Source organism: Octopus sinensis, linkage group LG2, assembly GCF_006345805.1.
Source record: "Octopus sinensis linkage group LG2, ASM634580v1, whole genome shotgun sequence".
Classification (NCBI taxonomy): Eukaryota; Metazoa; Mollusca; class Cephalopoda; order Octopoda; family Octopodidae; genus Octopus; species Octopus sinensis.
In genome coordinates this window covers 99,268,110-99,290,378 of record NC_042998.1, presented here as the reverse complement: position 1 = coordinate 99,290,378, position 22,269 = coordinate 99,268,110, and the positions used below count along the sequence as shown (strand labels likewise).

Genomic DNA, 22,269 nt, shown 5'->3' with positions numbered 1-22,269 from the left:
TAGAGATAAAACCACTATTAGGCAAATCAAACAATGAAAAACATAAACCAAAGCATTTTAAATTTTGAATTTTATATTTTATATATTTTGTATATTATATTAATTAATTTTATTTCTATGCTTTGGTTTATGTTTTTCACTGTTTGATTTGCCTAATAGTGGTTTTATCTCTAATTTAATATATATATATATATTATATATATATATAATATATATATATTTACACATGCACATATAGTCAGGAGAATGACACACAGTACTTACTATCTAAAATATTAGTATTTGGACTCATTGCAGTACAACAACTGCAATAACTTGGCGAGTTTTCTGTCCATTTCATGTTATTTTCAAGTTCCGGATATTCTAACAGAAACAAACAAACAAATAAATACACAAATGAATAATCACGTTAGCAATAAATAATAGTTTTGAGAAAGAAAAATCAAAGAATTAGTCTAAATTATTCTTTGAACAAATATTTTCCAGGAACACATGTAGGCACACACACACACACACACAAGCACTCACATACACATGCACTTACTCACACACACATGTACTCATAATATACACTCATGCACTCACACACACATGCACACATGAAGAAAAACACCTGTAGCTTTTAACCCTTTTATGGTCATATTACTAATGAAATATACTGCAGATGAATTTTGGAAATAATCAACAATTTGAGGGAATTTGGTAAAATAACTTTCTATGTTATCAAGCTGGCAATTGGAACATAACTTAAAAAAAGGTTCTTACATAAAATTATCAGGGAAGATTTTAATTTAGATATGAGCATCTTAAAAGAAAAAAAGTCTCAGATGAACTATCATGAAAAGAGTTTTGGCTGCTGTGTCACCAATGAAAGCTTTGTGTCAAGGTTAAGTCTCTGTAGAATTCAAATTCTAGAGTGAGATTTAGAGAGGGATAGGCTCCACCAATTTGACTTGTCTGATAGCACCACATGAGGACATTTTCAAATACAGTGTGCATGGATGCATTTTCAAATATACTGGTATCGTTGTGTGATTAGGAAGTTTGATTTCTGACCAGGTGGTCCTGGGTTCAGTGCCATTGCACAGCATCTTGGTATATTGTTTTACTGGGCCAACCAAAGCCTTGTGAGTGGATTTGGTAGATAGAGACTGAAAGAAGCCCATTGTATGTATGTGTGCACACACATGCATGCACACACACACATGTGTATGTTTGTGTGTGTGTGTGTGTGCCCATGTCTTGACATCATGTGATGGTAGTAAGCAAGCATCACTGTTATACAAGTGGTGTTGTTTGTTTTCAGTCTTCTGTGGAAAATGTCTGGTCACAGGAAATATCATCTAGCTTGGAAACAGTTGTGGGTTGGTGACAGAAAGGGCATCCAGCCATAGAAAAGCTGCCTTAATAAATTCCATCTGATTTATAAAAGCATGGAAAAGTGGACATTCAATGATGATGACAGGTGCATGCACTACCACTCCCATGCACTGTCCATTCTTATACACAAATAACATAACTAAAACAGAATGAAATGAAATGTTTCAGAAAAAATACAAAACAAAATCCAATAGTCCTTACTTTTGATATAAGATTTTTTTCGACGTTCTACAAAAGAGCTATTAAACTGTACATGGGCACGTCTTAATTCTCCTGTGCTGTATTCTGAAATAGCAATAGCAATAGCAATGAGTATTAAGTGAGGAAGCTGAAGTCATATGTAAGTTCAAACTGCAAGCTGTCACAGAATTTTTCTTGGATGGGTTAAAATGTAGCATCATGAGTATTTTCATTGAAATACTAAGGGGCTTTTTTTAACATGTCTTCTCTAGCCAAAGGCCCATAAAGCCAGTTTCCTGGATTCTATGGTGTATATATTTTTCACCTGGATGGAATGCCAGTCTGGTGCAGGATTACTCATTTTTGTCAGCTGAGTGGACTGGAGCAATGTGGTACAGGAATCGAAACCACAATCTTATGATCATGAGTGTAACACCCTAACCACTAAGCCACGCACCTCCACTTTTCTCTAATATGATAGTACATCCAGTTTTTTGTAGGTGTAGTATGACTGGATAGTTAAGAAGTTTGCTTCATAACCTCAAGGTCCTCAGTTTGATTCCATTGTGTGGCATCTTAGGCAAGTGTCAGTTTCTATAACCTCAGGATTAACCCATCACTTTTGAGCAAACTTTGGGAGGCAGAAACTGTAAAGAAGCCCCCTGGGTGGGTTGTATTTCAAAAGGTACAGCCTTGCTACACACTGGTATCACGATGATTCTGTCTGAAAATTACATTAAGGGTACCTACGTTTGTGTGATGCTTGGCTGATTCCATATTAATTCAGGAGCAGATAATTCAGTTGATGAAACAGCTGAATTCTTATTGTTGTACAATGTTGATCCACCAGTCATATATATTAGGACAACCTGCATCACAGTAAAGTTGGTATGGCCAAATTTGATGTACTGGATACATTATATCTGCATAGTCTAAGTCCTGAACTCAAGGTCACTCTCATGTGACCAACCCTCTCAAATAAGCATGTCATAAATTTACCTTTCTTTGGTTTTCCTCTAACTCAAGAAATAATGGTTATTCAGAATTTGAGCTGCACTCCAATATAGGAGGGTAACCATTTCCTGTGCTTGGTGTATGGATATCCTGGGTTGGTCAGGATTTCTATACATCCTCTTGACTGCATGCTGTACAAAAGAGCAGTATGGTTGGCACCAAGCTGACTACAAGACTTGCAAGAAGAATGTCAAGTCAAACACTATGTACTTTAGGGACTCCACTCCAGACTTATTATAAGGTTTCTCCCTAGATGTTGTTTCACCAAGCAATAATGGTATTTACACAGAGTTTGGGGACAGGCCCACTTAACCCTTTAATATTCAGATTACTCTGTCAAATGTAATCCTCATTTATTCAAATTGTTTTGAATTAACCCTGCATTATCTTGTAGCTCTGTGATTTCACTGAAGTGATTGTTTATTTTAAGAACGACATTGTAGGGTTGGTGTGAGAGGTTGGATCTGGCCAGTTTAAATATTAAAGAGCTGATCTGAATAAAATGTTATATCTTCTTAAAAACAACAGAAAACCTGATTGATAACAGTGTTGCAAATACACAACAGATATGTTTGGAGTTAATTAAGAGATATTTGGCTGCCAAATAGTAAAATTGAAATTACAATAGATTAGAGTTCAATGTATCAGTTTTTGGTATCAAACCAAGAAGCACGTAGTTGTGAAGTGTACTTGTTAAGAACACAACCATGTCTACACTCATATATTGTAGATATAAGGAATTATGAGTAACACTGTCCACTTCCCCACAATAAAGTAAAAACAACAAAATATTAACTACAGTTGGTGAACTTTCAGCTTGATACATTAAACATTGATGGATTTCTTTACTTACCATCAAATAACCGCTGAAATTCATTTGGCCTATCTCTTGGCAAGTCTTTCACCATTTTTAAAGGGGTCTGAAATGAAAAAAAAAAAAAAAGAAAAAGAAAATATTATATGTAAAATAGAATTTCTCAGTTAATGAATTGTTGTTGATTTCTGTCTCTTTTAATGTCAAAGTTTTCCAAAATCTTATATCCTCACCTCACACACGTATGCACTCAATCATTCATACACAATTAAAAATTTTAAAAGAATTGAACATTTTTGTCTTAGTAAAATCTTTTGGACCTATAATATTAATACAATAAAATCCAAATAGACATTATTTAGTACTGATTTCTGAGTTAGACACAAAATCTTAATTAGTGGTGGTGGTGGGGATTAGTTAATGAAATTGATCCCACTACTTGACACTTCAGCAGGGTTTGAGCTTAAAATGTAAGTAGCTGCAACAAGGAGTTTTCTCCAACACTGTAATGATTCTACCAACATATCACACCTAGGACACCATCAAATACAAATATCATCAAATTAAATGCATTTACCTCTCCAGCTGGATTGGCAACATCTGTTTTTGCACCATATTGTAATAACCTCTCAGCTACTTGCAGTCTGCAAAAATTATGAAAAGGATTAACCATTAATTTTTATAAGGGATACATGAAACAATAGAAGATCTATAGTTTCATTTTATAAAGGATAAAATGAAACTATACAAGATCTAGAAAATGGCAGTAGCAGAGGAGGTTTTAGAGCAGGGGTGGGAACCCCCAGCAAGTCCATTTAATTCGCCCACAGGCTGATATACTTGTATGTACAAAATATAGTAAATTTTCCAATTATAAAATTTATACAATATTCATGTGCCAATTTGCGACATAGGTTGCATTTCCACGATGACTTATAATTGTTAGACTCAAACAGAAACTCATCAGGTAATTGCCATTCAAATGGAAATTTTTTTTTCACTATAAAACACATATTGCTAGGTTTGTACCACCCTCTTGAGACCCAACTACACTCTAGCTGAAAAATATAAAAACCTCATCATCATCATCATCATCATCATCGTTTAACGTCCGTTTTCCATGTTATGGGTTGGACAGTTCAACCGGGGTCTGGGAAGCCAGGAGGATGCACCAGGCTCCAGTCTGATCTGGCAGCGTTTCTACAGCTGGATACCCTTCCTAATGCCAACCACTCCGTAAGTGTAGCGGGTGCTTTTTACGTGCCACTGGCAAAGGTGGTACAAATGTCCTAAATTCATTGGTGGCGTTAATGAAGATGTTACATGTTAATTTAATGTGTTAAATTTACCTCTATTAATGTATATCGAATTATACATAGATATACACAGATATAAAAGTTAGAACTTGTGATCTGCCTGCAGACCTTTTTCTTTGTAAACTTTCGTCTGCTGCACTAAAAAGTTTCCCCACCCCTGTTTTAGAGGCAGTTTTGGTGGTAGAGGTTAGAAAAAACATAGAATAGGACAAAATATGTCAAACAGAAGTAGACATGAAATATCATAATAGAAGATATGAAAATATACAAATTACGACATGAAAATATATTAACTAGTACATAAAAAGATACAAACTTGGACATCAAAAGATACAAATCGGACAAGAAAATAAATAATTCATAAGAGGAGATACAAACTAGTTCATGAATAGTCTGGTGCAGCCCCTCAGATTACTAGCCCTGGTCAAACCATCCAGTATGGACAACAGACGTTAAAAAATAATGATGATGATGATGATATATATATATATATTATATATATATATATATATATATACAACTGGCACCTGTGCCGGTGGCACATAAAAACACCCATTACACTCTCAGAGTGGTTGGCATTAGGAAGGACATCCAGCCGTGGAAACTATGCCAAATCAGACTGGATTCTGGTGCAGCCTTCCAGGTTGCCAGCCTGGTCAAACCACCCAACCCATGCCAGCATGGGCAACAGATATTAAATGATGATAATGATGATGATGATGATATCAAGATGTGAAAGTATTTAACTTGGACATGAGAACATACAATATGAAGACATACAAACTTTGATATGAATATATACAAAACATTATTAGAAGTACTAAACAGGGATTTCAATGTTGTTAAACAGTTGTAGAGATAATATGATCCAGGACACATAAAGCTACGGAAAAGTCTACAAGAGATGTGAAGATATGAATACAGGACATGAAAAGACATGTGATATCAATGTGTGTGTGTAAACATGTTTGGTGTTGCAAACAGGAAAAAAAGAAGTCAAAACATGAGTATATATATTTTCATTAATATTTAGCAGAAGCAACAGAGATGACTCAAGTGCTGGGAGTTATGAAACTGGAGGCAGATCAAGGAGTTGTGAATTTATATACTAGTGATATATATATATATATATATATATGTATATATATATATATATATATATATATATATATATATATATATATATATATATATATATATGTATGTATGTGTGTGTGTAAATATATATATGTACACACACACACACCACACACACACACACACATATATATATATATAATATATATATATATTGTGTGTATATATATATATATATAGTTGAGAAAAGATTAGAGATCTCTACAAATCAAATTTATATATATAAAAGATGGAGGTGGAAACAACACAAGTAAATTTAAGACATTTTAATTTAGGAAGAAATTGATAAAATGATTAAAAAAAATTTTGTATATATATATATATATATATAAGGTTAATCCAAACGGGAAAACAGAAAAAACAACAACATGTTTCAAATATTAATAAAAACATTTTGTATTTATCTTCTGTTTGGGGATTAGTCTTGTGTTTTTTGGTAAAGCCTAGTGTAGTTGTCTATTGTCTAAAAAAGTTCCTCCTGCTGAGGGAGTGGCTTAAAAGCATTTATTAAATGGGTTTAATGTCCAGCTGTGTGTATGTGTGTGTGTGTGTACTGTGTTGAATGTCCTTTCAATATGTTTGGAATGTGACCAGCTGTGTGTTAATGGGTGGGTATTGGCATCCTTTCTGTCTCAAGAGACAATGGAGTTGCATGTTTAAAAAAATTTTTTTTTATAGTCTAGTCCTAATACATTTCCTGCTGTGGCTGTGTAGTCCTATCCTGGACAAACACTCCCTCTGGCAGGTACCATAGTCTCTTGTTTACGTCTCTTCCTTTCTTTCCATTTCTCCTCTCTCTCTCTCTGTCACTCTTTTGTATTCCCTCTTTTACTGTATGTCACCATTCTCCACGGTGGGTGGGTATGTTGTGATAAATGTCTTGTTAAGAATTTTATTAAGGAATTAAGGTTTTCCTTCTCTTTGGTGTGTGTGGGTTTGAACTGCTATGTTTTCTTTTGAGTCTCTCCAGCTGTGTGTGTATATGTATTTTTTCAATGTTTTCTTTCAAGTGCCTCCAGCTGTGTGTATTTTTTGGAGATACTTTTTTGGTAAAAAAAATGCATCTTCCATGCCATCAAATATGGTAATTTTAGACATCAGTAAAGCTGAGACATGATATGAATCAATATGTAATTATATTTCAAGTATAATGACTTGCTTTCCATCACTCCAGGGTCAATAAAATAAAGTACTACTTCAATATTTGGGTGATTGGTATCATCTAATCCCCTCCCTTCAAAGTTGCTGGCATTGTGTCTAAATTAGAAACATTTTTTTCTAATAATAATTTTCTTATTGTGATAATTTAGTTCTGATTGAGCAGATCTATCACCAAAAACATTGCAGTCATGACCAACCTATCCTTTTAGTAATATCTTGGATTACATTATTTAATTGTATCCTTTGTTTTTAAAAGGTGATAAGGAAATTTGGACACTATTTCTAGACGATCATGCAACAACATAAAAGGTCCCTTACAATAATTATGACTGAGAAAGTGGCTAATACAGTAGAGTGCTTGACTAACATTTAAATTCGGGTCTCTGCAATCTGAGTTCAAATTTTATTGGAGTCATCAAATCGACTTTCAGTCTTATATTGTTCAATAAAATAATCATTAGTCATATAATTCAATCAATTGATATACCCATCTTCTAAAAAATTATCTTTGGCCAATAAAAAACATATTAATTTATATTGCAGTAATAAAATAGTCACAATTGAAGAGAATTGAATTCTTTGTTTTAGAATATTTAGTTTGAATTTCCATGTTTTTGAGTTCAGTTCTAACTAGTCATCTTTAATTTTCATATGTCTAAGATAAATAAAACAAGAACCATAATATATCAGGTTCAGTTAAAGTAATAAAAGGAGCATTGGGCAAAGGCTAAAAATTTACACAAAGCCCCCCCACACACAATATACATATATATATATATGTATGTATGTATGCATATACACATGTATGTATGTATGTACGTATGTATGTATATATATGGGTTGATAAATTAAGTAGCAGTTGACGACTGGGGATCGATGTGATCGATTGTTCCCCTCCCTAGAAAATCTTGGCCTTGTGCCTATAATAGAAAGGATTATCATCATCTTCATCATCATTATTATTATTATTATTATTATTATTAGGGCGGTGAGCTGGCAGAATCGTTAGTATGCCGGCCAAAATGCTTGGTGGCATTTTGTCTGCCCTTACGTTCTGATTCAAATTCCACCAAGGTCGATTTTATCTTTCATCCTTTCGGGGTCAATAAATTAAATACCAGTCAAGTACTGGGGTCAGTGAGATCGACTCTCCTTCTCCTCTAAAATTTCAGGCCTTGTGCCTGTAGTAGAAAGGATTATTATTTTTATTATTATTATTATTATTATTAGGGCAGCCTCGCCTGGCACCTGTGCAGGTGGCACGTAAAAAGCACCCACTACACTCATGGAGTGGTTGGCGTTAGGAAGGGCATCCAGGTGTAGAAACATTGCCAGATAAGACTGGAGCCTGGTGCAGCCTTCTGGCTTCCCAGATCCCCGGTCGAACCGTCCAACCCATGCTTGCATGGAGAACGGACGTTAAACGATGATGATGATGATGATGATATATATATATATATATATAATCTTATATTTGCTGAGAATACTATAGGAGTGACTCAAAGTCCTAGAGATTTATGCTACTGTTGTATTAATCTCAGTTAATGAAAGAGTTTGTATGTGTGTGTGTGTGTGTGTGTGTGTGTGTATGTGCATGTGTAAGCACAGACATATTTGTGTAGTTCTGAAGTGCACTTCACAAAACATAGTTTTGGGTTCAGTATCACCATGTGGCATCTTATGCATGTATCTTCTACTATGGCTTTGGGTTGACCAATGTAACCAGTAAAAAATTTTTTAAAAACCTACACTATGTATTTAGCTGAGTTTAATCTCTGATAATTAACATCATCATATGTCACATTCATGGATATACACATGCTAGAAGCATGTCCATGTATTCTATTGTAATATTCATTAACTGTTAGCCCTTTAGCATTTAAACTGGCCATATCCAGTCCAAATAGTCAACCTGTTTTATGTTTAATTATCCAGATTTAGCCTCTCACACTTACCCTACAATGTCATCTTAAAAATAAACAATTACATCTTCAAAATCTCAAAGCTACAAGATAATCCATGGTTAATTCAAAACAAAGTAAATAAATAATCATTACATTTGACAGAGTTATCTGAATGCTAAAGGGTTAAGATTATCCATAGGATTAAAGACATAATTTTCATTAAACATTTTTTTATATTTGTCATATTTGTAAAGCTCAATTTTATGATAGTATTGAGTTCCTCACTAGATATGCCATTAATCCTTACCTGAATTTATTGGGTAAGGATTAATGACCGTAAAAGTCAATGTCCAGCGAGGCTTTCATCTAAGCCCACTACTCTTCATCATCATACTTGATGCTCAGTCATTTACACCAGTTTGGTTCAAGATGTAGAAAACAGAAAGATACTGTGATGGCAAACTTGACATTTGGAAACAGGATCTGGAATCAAAGGGATCTGGGGTAAATGGTATAACACAAAAAAGTGTAAAACAACATGTGTGGCCAGAAACCAGCGTGTGGTTTATGTTTGTACCTTGAAAAGGTGTTGATTAGCCATTTTATGGAAATTACCAAGTGAAGTTAAAGAGGTAAAGGGAAGAAGAGGTAAATTAGCAGCCCAGGTAAGCTGACAGAATTAGGAGGTAATCTTCAATTTAGATTAGATGTTCAGTAAAAATTTATCAAGTTGTGGTTGCTCAGCAGTAGTTGAAAAGACCCACCCCAAAGGCATTGCAGCCATCATTAATTGATCTTTTATTAAGACATAGTTTATCCACTACATTATCCTATGTTTCTATTTTTAACCTGAGTGGATTTGGTTGCCATTTCTGACAGGTCAAGTAACTGTGGAGAGTCACCTCATTGACATGTAAATCAAAAGTGTAAGCCAAAATTTTAAGCAAAAGCAATTAGTGGCAATAATAATTTGAAAGTTCTGTCTGTAATAAATTTAATCAGACTTTAGAAGAGAACCAATATAAAGCTAGGAGGAGTAGAATTAAACTTGTGACAGGTAATGCTATTCAATTTACTGAAAAGAAAACTATTCTGATGGCAAAGTATTGGACAAGACTTCTTGAGGAAGTTCTTTGCAATGGATGTCCTTCTGATGTCACTCCTTATTTTTCATGTTAAGTAATTTATTCCACTCCTTTGCATATTTGACTGTATTAAATATTTCTATTTTTGGGGAGACAGAAACAATGAAATTGCTGCCAAAGTTGTGTCAATACTAAGATATGCAAAACCCCCACCCCACCCCCACAGAATGGGCTTCTGCATAGTTTCATATCAACAAATTTCACTCAGAAAGCATTGGTCTACCTGAGGCTGGTGTCCAAGACACTTGTCCAAGATGCTATGCAGTGGGATCAAACCTGAAAGTACATGGTTGCAACACAAACTTCTTGACCAAACAACCATGAGTACAGATAGTGTATATACGTTAAGTATAGGCTAGTATTATATTTTATTCAATTAGATGCTTGAATGTAGATGAATTCAACATGAAGAGATAAAGATGGATTGTCAATGCATGGATCTTAACTGGCTTGATACCACCTGAGACTGTCTCTGGTTCTAATGCACAAAACATCTTCTTTGAAGTGTTCTTATTCAAGTTTAGACCTTTCATCATAATCTTCATGTTAGAACTTTTAGTTGTTTTAAACAGTAATTTAATAATGATTAAATTAGTTTTAAAACAAAATCTCTCCAAATTTTCATTACATTCAATATTAACTGAAACATATAGGCATAATATTTCATTAGGAAAACAATCATAAAAGATTAAGTAAAGATGAATCAGGATTTAGCAGTGTAATTTCATGATTCTCTCAGCTACATTCTATTCATAGCATTAGAGAGCAGAAGATTACTAAACCAGTTTTGTCAGGATCTGTAAGCAATTAAACAGCTTGTCAATAATCCAAATCAGACATACATTTCTACATTCATCAAGACACATTCCTATCCTGAGTACATAATTTACAGTACAGTAGACCGAAATAAGTTGAGTTAAGTACCTTTTTGAAATGAACGCAAGAGTAGAGTGTAAGTTTATGGCTAAATGCCCATGTCTCTGGACATCTATCCACTTTATTATTGCCACTTTGAGAAATTATAACTAAATAAAACAAAATTTTTTAGCTTACACTGAATTTCTTTTTTACTCACCTAAAAAACCGTATTGCTTCATGCAAAGGTGCTGTTTCCTTCAACTTGTTGACAACATTTGGATTAATGCCATACTTAAGCAACATCTCGACAATCGGTGCATATCCTCGTATCGAGGCCTCGACAAGGGCAAGGCTGTTACCTTTTAGTGCTTCTTTATCATGATCAAGGAGGGTAGAAACAGCATCTAAAAATGGATTATCAAATCAAATGAAATATATCCAAATAATTATTAAAACTATTAAAATCCTTATTTATAAATTTATTAAAATCCTTAATTCAGTAATGGTTAGAAAACAGTTGATTAGAGAGAAATCCAAGCAAGAACACAAATAAGAGCATGACTAATAGTAATAGAGGAATACCTATATTCAATATATAAGGATTTATTATATCAATGGGAGTTGAAGAAATCTTACATGATTTTAAGTAGACCAACAAGAAATCAATACTTAAGGTGTACTGTAATCATTAATACAACCAATTATATGATTATCCAAGTACTAATGACTAGTTAGTACTTGGATAATCATATGATAAGTAGATGGTTCCATCTTTGAAGTAACCTAATTAGTTATAAAGACAGAACTAGTAATAACATATTATCTAAAGAATGGTATGAATGCTTCTAAATTCTTGCTAATTTTGAATCTTAACCAAAACAGGCAGTGAATGTATTCTTGTTCACGATCATGGAAATGTCAAATAGTACATAGTTTTTGTCCTGATAAGATATTTGATAATTAGTCTTGTAGTCTTTGTAATAACAAGAAAATGTTTGCAAGTGGTGTTAATTTTATAGGATGTACACAAGAGAAGTCAACCACATCTCTTTTAATTGCTGAACAGTTTTGATTGCATTCTCTCCCACCCACAAAAAGCAGAAACAGTGCTGATATTATCCCTCCCCTCCCCAGTTGAGAGGACTTTGTCTTGTCTAGCAAGTTACTTGGTAACCTCACAGGTGCTGGAGCCACAAAAAAGCATGCAGTACACACTGTAAAGTGATTGGTGTTAGGGAGGGCATCTAGCCACAGAAACCATGCCAAAACAGATGCTAGACCTTGGCTCAGCCCTCTGGTTTGCCAGTTCCAATCAAACTGCCCAACCCATGCCAGCATGGAGAATGGATGTTAAATGATGACGTTGATGATGATGCTGATGATGTTGATGATACATATCAAATATGCAAGTCAGTATTCAGTAACAACCTGACATCACCAGCCAACTAAATCTCTTTCTTAACTCTTCTAGAATTATTACAAGTTCCTGTATTCCTGACCTCAACCGCTTAATACTATCCTCTCCTAAATCTCACTTGCCTTTCCAACATTTCGCCCACTAAACACATTTCCAAATCTAAATCTGCACCAAATGTTTTCCTTCCAGCTTTTAGCTGGAAATAATTTCAACTAAATATTCTTTTCTATTCTAGGCACAAGGCCCGAAATTTTTGGGGAGGGGGCCAGTTGAATAGATCGACTTAATTTATTGACCCCCCCCCCCAAAAAAAAGGGTGAAAGGTAAAGTCAACCTTGGTGGAATTTGAACTCAGAACATAGACGAAATGTCACTAAGCATTTCACCCAGTGTGCTAACGTTTCTGCTAGCTCACTGCCTTAATTTCAACTAGATATTAATTGTACCAACTTCATTCAAATATCCCACAATACTTTCTAGAGATGCTAAAAATTAACAGGCTTTGGGCATTTTCCCTTCTCTTTCTCTTACCAACTAACAAATAATAAACAATACAATACTTTACAGTATGATTGAAGAGTGGTTTGTAACTGTGTAAGGGTAGTTTTTAACAATACAGAATGTCTATTATCCATATGAACCGACCAGAAGGTCTCTACTAGTTATGCAACCAGTTAATAATAGCAGCCAAGCTATGACCATGCAATCAGCTAATAGCAGCTAAATCTTCTTCATATCACACCCTTCTCTCTAAAAAAAAAAACCCCGACACATTGAATAGTTTTGTTTGTAATTATATCATCATCATCATCATCATCATCATTTAACGTCTGCTTTCCATGCTAGCATGGGTTGGACGATTTGACTGAGGGCTGGTGAACCAGATGGCTGCACCAGGCTTCAATCTTGATCTGGCAGAGTTTCTACAGCTGGATGCCTTTCCTAACGCCAACCACTCCGAGAGTGTAGTGGGTGCTTTTATGTGCCACTGGCACGGGGACCAGTCAGGCAGTACTGGCAATGATCTCACTTGAATCTTTTTACACATGCCACCGGCACAGGTGCCAGTAAGGCGATGCTGGTAACGATCATGCTCAAATGGTGCCTTTTACGTGCCACTGGCACGGAAGCAAGTTAGCTGCTCTGGCAACGATCACACTCGGATGGTGCTCTTAGCCCCCTACTAGCACGGGGCTCAAGTGCCAGTAAGGAGACGCTGGTTATGCAAATAAATATAAAAGGTAAGATAGCCATGGGTGGAGTATTGTGATCACAGGTTTGCTAATACAAGTTGCCCCGGGTCATATGCAACAATGCAACAATCATTACCCATGCTAATCCTTTTCAGTTAGCTCTATTCTTGTCTCTCCTGCAAGATAACTAAAAGAGATTATGGCCATTGCACTGCCTCCATTCAGACTAACAAATAAACAAAAAGCTTTAACAAGGATGTAATCTAGAAGTGTATCACTTACCTTTCTTATTATACATAGCTGCTACATCTAGAGGAGTTGCTGAAACTTTATTAACCATCTGTATATTTGCTCCAGCCTAAAATACATTGAAAAAGTGCATTTAAAAAAAAAAGGTTTTTAGTTCAAATTTCAAGATAAATGAGAGAATATTGATTTCTAGTACAAACACAAGACTACACATTTTAGGAGAATGAAACCAACCTATTTTAACATCCCAGAAAGATGAATCTTAGTGGGATAGTTAGTTGGGTAATATTATAAATTCTTTGTGTTACAAATATATATAGGCATAGGAGTGGCTGTGTGGTAAGCAGCTTGCTTACAACCACATGGTTCCGTGTTTAGTCCCACTGCAAGTGTCTTCTAATATAGCCTCAGGCCAACCAAAGCCTTGTGAGTGGATCTGGTAGATGGAAACTGAAAGAAGCTTGTCATATATATGTATATATATATATATGTATGTGTGTGTATGTTTGTGTGTCTGTGTTTGTTCCCCCCAACATCACTTGACAACCAATGCTGGTGTGTTTACGTCCCCATAACTTAGCTGTTCAGCAAAAGAGACCGATAAGTACTAGGCTTACAAAGAATAAGTCCTAGAGTCGATTTGCTCAACTAAAGGCGTGCTCCAGCATGGCCACAGTCACATGACTGAAACAAGTAAAAGAGTAAGATTTAATAATGATACTGTAGTGGTGATCTGAAACCTAACTGCCAGATACTTGGTCAGACATCATGAGTGAACCATTACAGTTTCATGTGATGGATCAGTGTAAGGTTGTGGTGTGATGTGGTTTTCATGAATGCTCAACAATTTAACCTCTTGTCCCCCCAAAAAACTGTTTTTAGCACTCAATTCACTTCAGAGTATTGAAGGTAGCTGACTGATTCACATGCCTTCTCTTTTGCCATGCAGATGGTTCTGGACATTTGTGCAGACAACTTCAGCTTCTCAGACAGACTGTCTGTCCTGAACATTCACACAATGTCACATAAGGAACTTCTATGGATGCAGTATAGTTTTTCTCTCTCCTATTTGGCAGTTTTAGATATTGTTCATTGTAAATAACCAACACCAAATATCATTATATTCAGCAATAAATATCAAGTTAAATGTCCATAAGTTTGCTTCAGTTATTATTCGTACAGCCAACAATGACACCCATATGTACTCTACACATTGTTAATAAAACCACCCAGCATACTCCTGAAGTGTGCCTTCATTGACCAACTCAAATGACATGCAGACCTCTCAACAATACTTATTATCATTATTTCATATATCAACACAAGTCAAACATTTATAAGAATGAAGATAGTTGTTATGAAAGTGTGTTGGTAGTAATAAACATTGTTTTTGCGCAGCCCTAGATCAGTTCTAATCAGCAAAGCTAGGACACAGGTAGTCGACAAAATAATTAGGAGCAACCCACAGATTTGTTCTTGCTGATAAACTATGCCTCTGCCTAGCAGAGGGTTGAACATGTAATTTAAGAATATAGAGCGCAGTATAAAATCTTCAGCATGTTGTGTTCTCTCCATATCCAGTCTATTTATACCTGTAAATTCTGCTGGTGACCTAAACAAAGGCTGGTGAGACAGTCTCTCTCAGATGCTATACCTCTTACTTATTGATGATAAAGTTGTGTGTTGGTTGTTATGAAGATGTGGCATGTTATGCTTCTGTAGTAATAACGTGTGTATTGTACATATGTTTGTAAAGGGGTAGGTGAATATTCTAATATGATATTGTAATGTCTTCCAAATTAGTTTCAGTGACAGCTTTAAATTAAACTGTGACTCAATGAAGAACATTAGCATATATTTTAAACTTCATTGTACTTAGAAACATTCAGTTAATATGGGTCATCAAAATTCCATATTCCACAGATTGATGTAGAATTGCTGTATAAAATCTCAACATACTGTTGCCTGTTAATTTATGTTGGTTGAAGGCCTTCTTATCAATGCTGGAAAACTGAACTTCTTAACCATTCAACCACACTGCACCAGCAGAGAGGCAAGCATGGCTGTGAAGCTAAGAAGTTTGCTTTGTAACTATGTGGTTTTGGGTTCAGTCCCACTGTACAGCACTTTCAACATGTATTTTATTATAGCCCTAGATTGACCAATTTCTTGAGTGAATTTGGTCGACAGAAACTATGTGGAAGTTTTTCATATGTGTGTGTATGCATGCATGCATTCATTTTTTGTCTGTCACACATCACTTACCAGACAACTTGTGTTGATTTGTATACATTCTCTTAACTAAGTAGTTTGGCAAAAAGAGACTGATAGAATAGATACCAAATGTAAAATATGTGCTGGATTCAATTTATTCAAATCAACCCTTCAATATAGCCACAGTTCAATGCCTGAAACAGGCTAAAGAAAAACATGGTTGCAGGCATGTTTGTGTGTGTGTGTGATCACATGAATATTAATTTTCCACATCCCTGTCAGTTATCATTTGAGTAAAACGATATGATGATTGTATTACTGTGAAATAAAAAAAGTCCCTTATTTGAAAAACAGGTAATGATTGGCATCAAGAAGAGCTTCTGGCTGTGAAACTCTGTCTCAAAAAATATGGTAAGATGAACTTTACATGAATGAATATACAAAAAAAAAAAAAAGAAAAAGCATACACTTTACATTCATTCGTTCAAGTGGTCATGTTTTTAGTAGAATGGATATGATATTACACGAATGCTTTATGAAAGATTGAAACAAATATGAAATAGCTACCGTTAAAAGTTTCAGCATAACTAAAACTCTGTTATCACAGTCACATTGGCAAGCAATATGGAGAGGTGTATTACCATCACTATTTTGTATGTTCACCTGCAATTCAAAGAAATACATTGATTTAGAAGATTGATACAAACACACATACATTTATAAGGAAAAGTAGAGGATTATTGACCCCCCCCCCAATTGTCTATGGTTTGTCTCAGTACCAATACCTAGCTCTTGGGTGCAGTTAGAAAATCGTCACAGCTGCAAACGCTTGAACCAATTCTCTGGTCCAAGAACAACTCAATGCTTTGATGTATTGTTGCCTGTTACATGTTTCAAGTTTGATGCCAGTACTTGATAGAGGGTACAGGTGGAAGTGGTTCTTCAGCTGAAGCTCTCTTCTGAATAAGACAGTAAACTAGCTCAGTAAATAACACTTCAACTGACTATCCTATTTTCTGGCATGTGTGTCTGTGTCCAGGAGACAATTTATAGTGAACAAAGTAGTGGTGATACTATTTCTATATGCAGTGGAATTGTGCCTGTGATCAGGTTAGAAATGTGTGATGGAAACTAATGATACTGTAAAGTATACATATACAAAACCGTTAAAGAATACAAAGTGAATACAACTGCATAAGTCTGTTTTTAAATGTCTAACATGACTATTCTATGATGAAACTGTTAAATTATCAATGTTGAGGTGGTGTTTGAATTTGCTCTGTTAATAAATCATTAATGAAAAAGATCTTTTAGTAAGGATACCTACTTTACTTCCATTTTGCAGTAGAAGTTCCATCAAGTCAGCTCGGCCACAAAACACAGCCATATGAAGAGCTGTATTTCTGGAAGATAAAACAGTATTAAATATACATCAGAATCAAATGAAAGTCCTCTGGAGAAATACTGTATATTTCTAAATTATCAACTGAAATTCTAGTGTCTCTAAGCAGATTGATACTCACACTGGTTTATTGATGGACATACACTTTCAAACACTCTATGGGAGATGATTACCAGAAGGAAGAGAAACAAAGTTGATAATTATAATTTCTTGCATTGGTTTATGGCCTTAGATTTATAAGGTAAGGGGTTCTGTTAATTAATTAATTAAATAATTAAGTGCCTGACTGGTATTTCATAACCATATTGTGATATAAACATAAACCAGAGTATATTAAAACAATCTGGCTACAATATTTAGAGACTGTGTCTGCCCAGGCTGATAAGGGAGATCAAAGCAAACTATCTAGATTTAATTATGAAAGACAGGAACAAATATTTCAACTAATAAAGTAAAAGGACCTTAAAATGAAAATAAGCAAGATATAGTGTGTAAAAGTTAAAACAGTAACAATAATAATTGCAGCACTAGGTTTGATAAAGAAAAATATGGACAAAAATATAAAAACCACATCATGGTGTATAAACTCTACACTGTCAAAAATATAGTCCCTTGTCCTATGCAAGAAAATTTCAATTTGATAGTACATATCATAAGTACACTTTCTGCACAACACAGATAATACATACTCAACACAACTAACCTCCAATAATAGAATACAAGTCCCTACATATGTATTTTATAGAATCAGTATCTAACACTAATCAGTATCTAACACTTACAAAACACAATCACCAAACTGTTACAATTTACCATCCAATATACATTGTGTTTATATATATTACTAAGCAACTCTATTATAACCTTCTCATCTTTTTTTTTCCACAAAAGTTAGTCAGGTATGGTGTAGGTATGGTTGAGTGGTTAAAAAGCTTGCTTCCCAACCATGTTATCTTTGGTTCAGTCCCACAATGTGGCATCTTTTGTAAATGTCTTCTACTATTGCACCAGGTCAACCAAAGCTTTGTGAGTAGATTTGATAGACAGAAATTGAGAGAAGGCCATATATGTGTGTGTGTGTGTGTGCGTGTGTGTCTGTGTGGTGTTTGTCCCTCTTCATCTTGATAATCATGGGATAGTTGTAAACAAGTGTAACTGTCATAAAAGTGGTATCATTTGTTTCTGGTCTTCTATGAAAACATGTCTGCTCATGGGGAAATATTACATTGCTTGGAAACAAGTGAGGCTTGACAAAAGGAAGATCATCTTTCTGTAGAAAATCTCCCTCGACAAATTCTGTCTGACCCATGCAAGTTTGGAAAATTGGATATGATGATGATGATGATTCAGAAGAGGAAGGGCAGCATCCAAAGATTGATGGTAAGAAGTGAGGAATTTATCTTCAAACAGAAAATCTGGCCTGAATGGTCACAACAGAGCAGACTCCACTAAAAGCACCCCCAAGAGCCACAAGTGGTGGTGTCAAGATGCATGATGGATTAAGTCTACCATCTATTTCTATCATATAATGAATAATATCTCTAATACTTGACAACTCCATCAACTGAAAAGATCACTTATTTACCTGTCATTTCTTGATGTTCAGTGGATGAGAATGAATCTAATACAAGCAAAATCTCATACCTATGCACAACTCACTACTACCACAACCAACTTCAAGCAACCACAAAATGAATAAAGGCATAAGGTGAGTCTTCTCTTGAATATGACTCCTGTCTATTGGAAGTAAATTTTTCTTAATCATTTTGTTACCTTATTTCTGCTGGAATATACTGACTTTGTTTCAATTAATTTTGAAAATATTGAGGAAGTTAGTAAAATAATTTTGTTTGGAACAGAGTAACATGAAATTTTGATTGAAGGTTTAAATTTAGACCACTTTAGACAGGTAGTTTATATCATAGAACAAGGAGCAGTCTCAGGTGGACTGGTATCTAATGGGTTAAAACATTTGGCACCAGAGACACAGTGAAACATGGTAAATTTGCTCAGAGGATATGTGAGCTAGCAGTGCTTAGCTTGCTACATATAGTTATCTATATAAACATCTCATAACTCATATCCAGTTCATTCATCATGTTAACAAATTTAATGTAGTGAACCAAGAAATTTTAATTAACATTACACTGATGGCGAGAAGGAAGAATCAGTAACCAAACAAGTAACAAATCTGTTTAAAAGCAAAAGAAATAAACAACAGTGGAAATAACCTTGAAAGTTTAATTAATTTAATTTAATTAAAAAACAAAATATGCACTATGTAGGAGTCAGTGAGTCTGATCCTGACTATATGGAGATAACTCAAGATATGTTTTGGCCTTATTAGACTTCTTCAGAGACGTATGGTTTATATTTATACTGCCAGACAAAGTGACTTGATTGATATATTGACCTATTGATGAATAAAATCTAAGTGGCATAATAACTTGAAAGAAGGATTAGGTATCTTGTGGTGCTACAGATCATAATAGGAACAGGCACTGTATAATTTAGTAAACATTAAATGGCCTGATAACTTAAAAGAAGAACTAGGACAATGTGGAAGTACATTGTGAATAATTGCAGAGACAGATACAGTAAAATTAAGTTATATAATAATCATTTAACTGGATCTAGTAAAGAATACAAACGAAAGCAATGAAAAAAAAAACAAAACCAGGAAAAAACCCAGAAAGGTATTCTAATTTAAATCAGAAAACAGAGGAACAACACACAACAAGGCATTGAGTCCAGTACTCTACCATTTCTGTGATTCCACTACTTTCTGCCATCCCACCATCTATTATAACAACAACAACAACAAAAGTAGAAGCAACAATTGGATGAAAGGAATATTGCTAACATGATTGTTTTAGTCTTACACCTTAGAAATTGAGAAATATTATTGTTTAGATAGAAAACACATAGGTAAAGATATTATCTCAAAATATTTTCTTTGTGTAGAATAACACACTTTTACCAAATTTTAACAATGGTATTTGTTTCTCATTCTTTCTTTGATTTTAATTTCAAATAAAATGAGTTGCTGCCATTTTCAGAAGAACAAATTTGGAGAGGAAAAAAAGAAATATAAATTGCTTTTTACTAATCATAACTAATTTACTTTGCTCAGAGCAATGAACAAGAAATTTGTAAGAAATCAATAACTTTAAGATTAGAAATAATAGGAATTTTCTATTCCAGAAATTCCTGCTATATTGAGACTAAGTGGAATATTTTAAGAAAATTGCAACACAAAATTACTTTTATCAGACTTTCACAGTTTCAAGATGAAGGATTTGAGATGAAATCAATATGTTTAATTTCAAATTGTTGTTTGTATTCCTTTTCTTCTTTATAATCTTCTCTCTGTCCAGTTCAGATAGTTGTAATTGGCCTGTTTTCCAACTATATTATATTTTGAAGTCATATACTTGTTTAAAATATACATGCACACATAGTCATTCATTCTCTCCCTCTCTCTCTCTCTCTCACTCACACAAGCATCTGCATGCATGCATACACACAAACACATGCCCTCAGAAATACAGAATGACATTTGAAATTGTTTATGCGGGTTTTTAACCTTTCAAAGATTGGTAAAAAAGAAAACAAAAACAAAAAAAGGTGAGAGAAAAGTATGATCCAAACCTATTGATCAGCAAAATAACGCTTTTGAAGACATGAATATAAATATTCTGTTAAAAATATTTTTCTTAATAGTAACACCATTTTTTATACTCACCAAATAAGGTGTGTAATGTGCTTTTGTTGTTGTTAGAGTCTAAAGAGAAATCAAGGTTGTTGTCTTAAATAAACAATATGTGTCTGCTTATCATAGTTCTTATCATTCTCACCAACATAACGAGAATAATCACTGTCATTATTCTTGCTTTCATTGTCATTGTTGTGATTATCATAATGCTGTGGTTTTCAAATTTTTTCAGGCTGCTGCCCACCCTTGACACACAGGCCACATTCCTAGTGCCCCTACTCCAACTAACCACCAAAAACATAGACCTCTTTCTGAAGCAAATTCAAAGCAACTGCATTTCACAAGTAAAACTTAACCTAATGAACCCATTATTTTGTTGTTTTTACATGAATTGCTACCCCATTATCGCCCAATTTTTACATGAATGTATGTATGTACTCTTGATGGCCATTAGCATGCATCACTATGATACTGGCAATGTTGTCTGTTTCCAGTCTTCCATGGTCAGACATGAAAGACATGCCTGACCATGGTCAGGTATTACCTCACCTATTTCAAAGTGAGGGTTGGAGAGAGGAAGGCCATCTGATTGTACAAAATCTGTTTCAATAAATTCCATCTTACTCATGCAAGCATGGAAAAGTGAATGTTAAAATGATGATGATGATGATGATGATATGTGTATGTCTGTGTAAGACCCATAATGGAATATTTGCTTGCATGTATGCAGTGGTGTCCCAACTGCAGGCAGAGACATCCTAGGCTGGATGTACTTGACTGGGGGCCAAAAATGTATGCTTTTCCCCTTTTTACATTCTCTACTCTTCTGACTTGGCCCACTTGCCTATGTCCCACTCGTTCCAGTCACTGCACTGTGTCTAACTGCACAAAGTTTGTGTAAATTTACTTTGTCTAGTCTTTTCTCCTTAGGACTATAAATCTCTAGAATCCCCTCTCTTCTCATACTTTTCTTGCAAATGTTGATCTGTTAGCATTGAGCATCAACTGCATCATTCTCACCAACTAGGAAGGGTCACAAAGGTTGGACACTGGCCATCTGGTTAATCATTTAAAAAAGAAATGTAATGGCTTTATAAATAAAAAAAATATCTTTTATGTTTTACTTGTTTTAATCACTGGACTGCAGCCATACTTGGATACAGCCTTGAA

At 34.6% G+C, this 22,269-nt stretch overlaps 1 protein-coding gene across 1 annotated transcript in view; it reads right to left on the bottom strand.

Annotated features, from left to right (window-relative positions):
- LOC115231265 overlaps nt 1-22,269 on the bottom strand; it is a 116,274-nt gene that overhangs the window by 31,282 nt on the left and 62,723 nt on the right. The window contains exons 4-11 of the mRNA XM_029801330.2: nt 17,310-17,385; nt 16,550-16,645; nt 13,802-13,877; nt 11,127-11,313; nt 3,966-4,032; nt 3,428-3,494; nt 1,582-1,665; nt 265-363 (exon numbers count right to left, since the gene is read on the bottom strand). Of these exons, the coding sequence (XP_029657190.1) occupies nt 265-363; nt 1,582-1,665; nt 3,428-3,494; nt 3,966-4,032; nt 11,127-11,313; nt 13,802-13,877; nt 16,550-16,645; nt 17,310-17,385 (752 nt within the window). The remainder of the gene's footprint in view (nt 1-264; nt 364-1,581; nt 1,666-3,427; nt 3,495-3,965; nt 4,033-11,126; nt 11,314-13,801; nt 13,878-16,549; nt 16,646-17,309; nt 17,386-22,269) is intronic.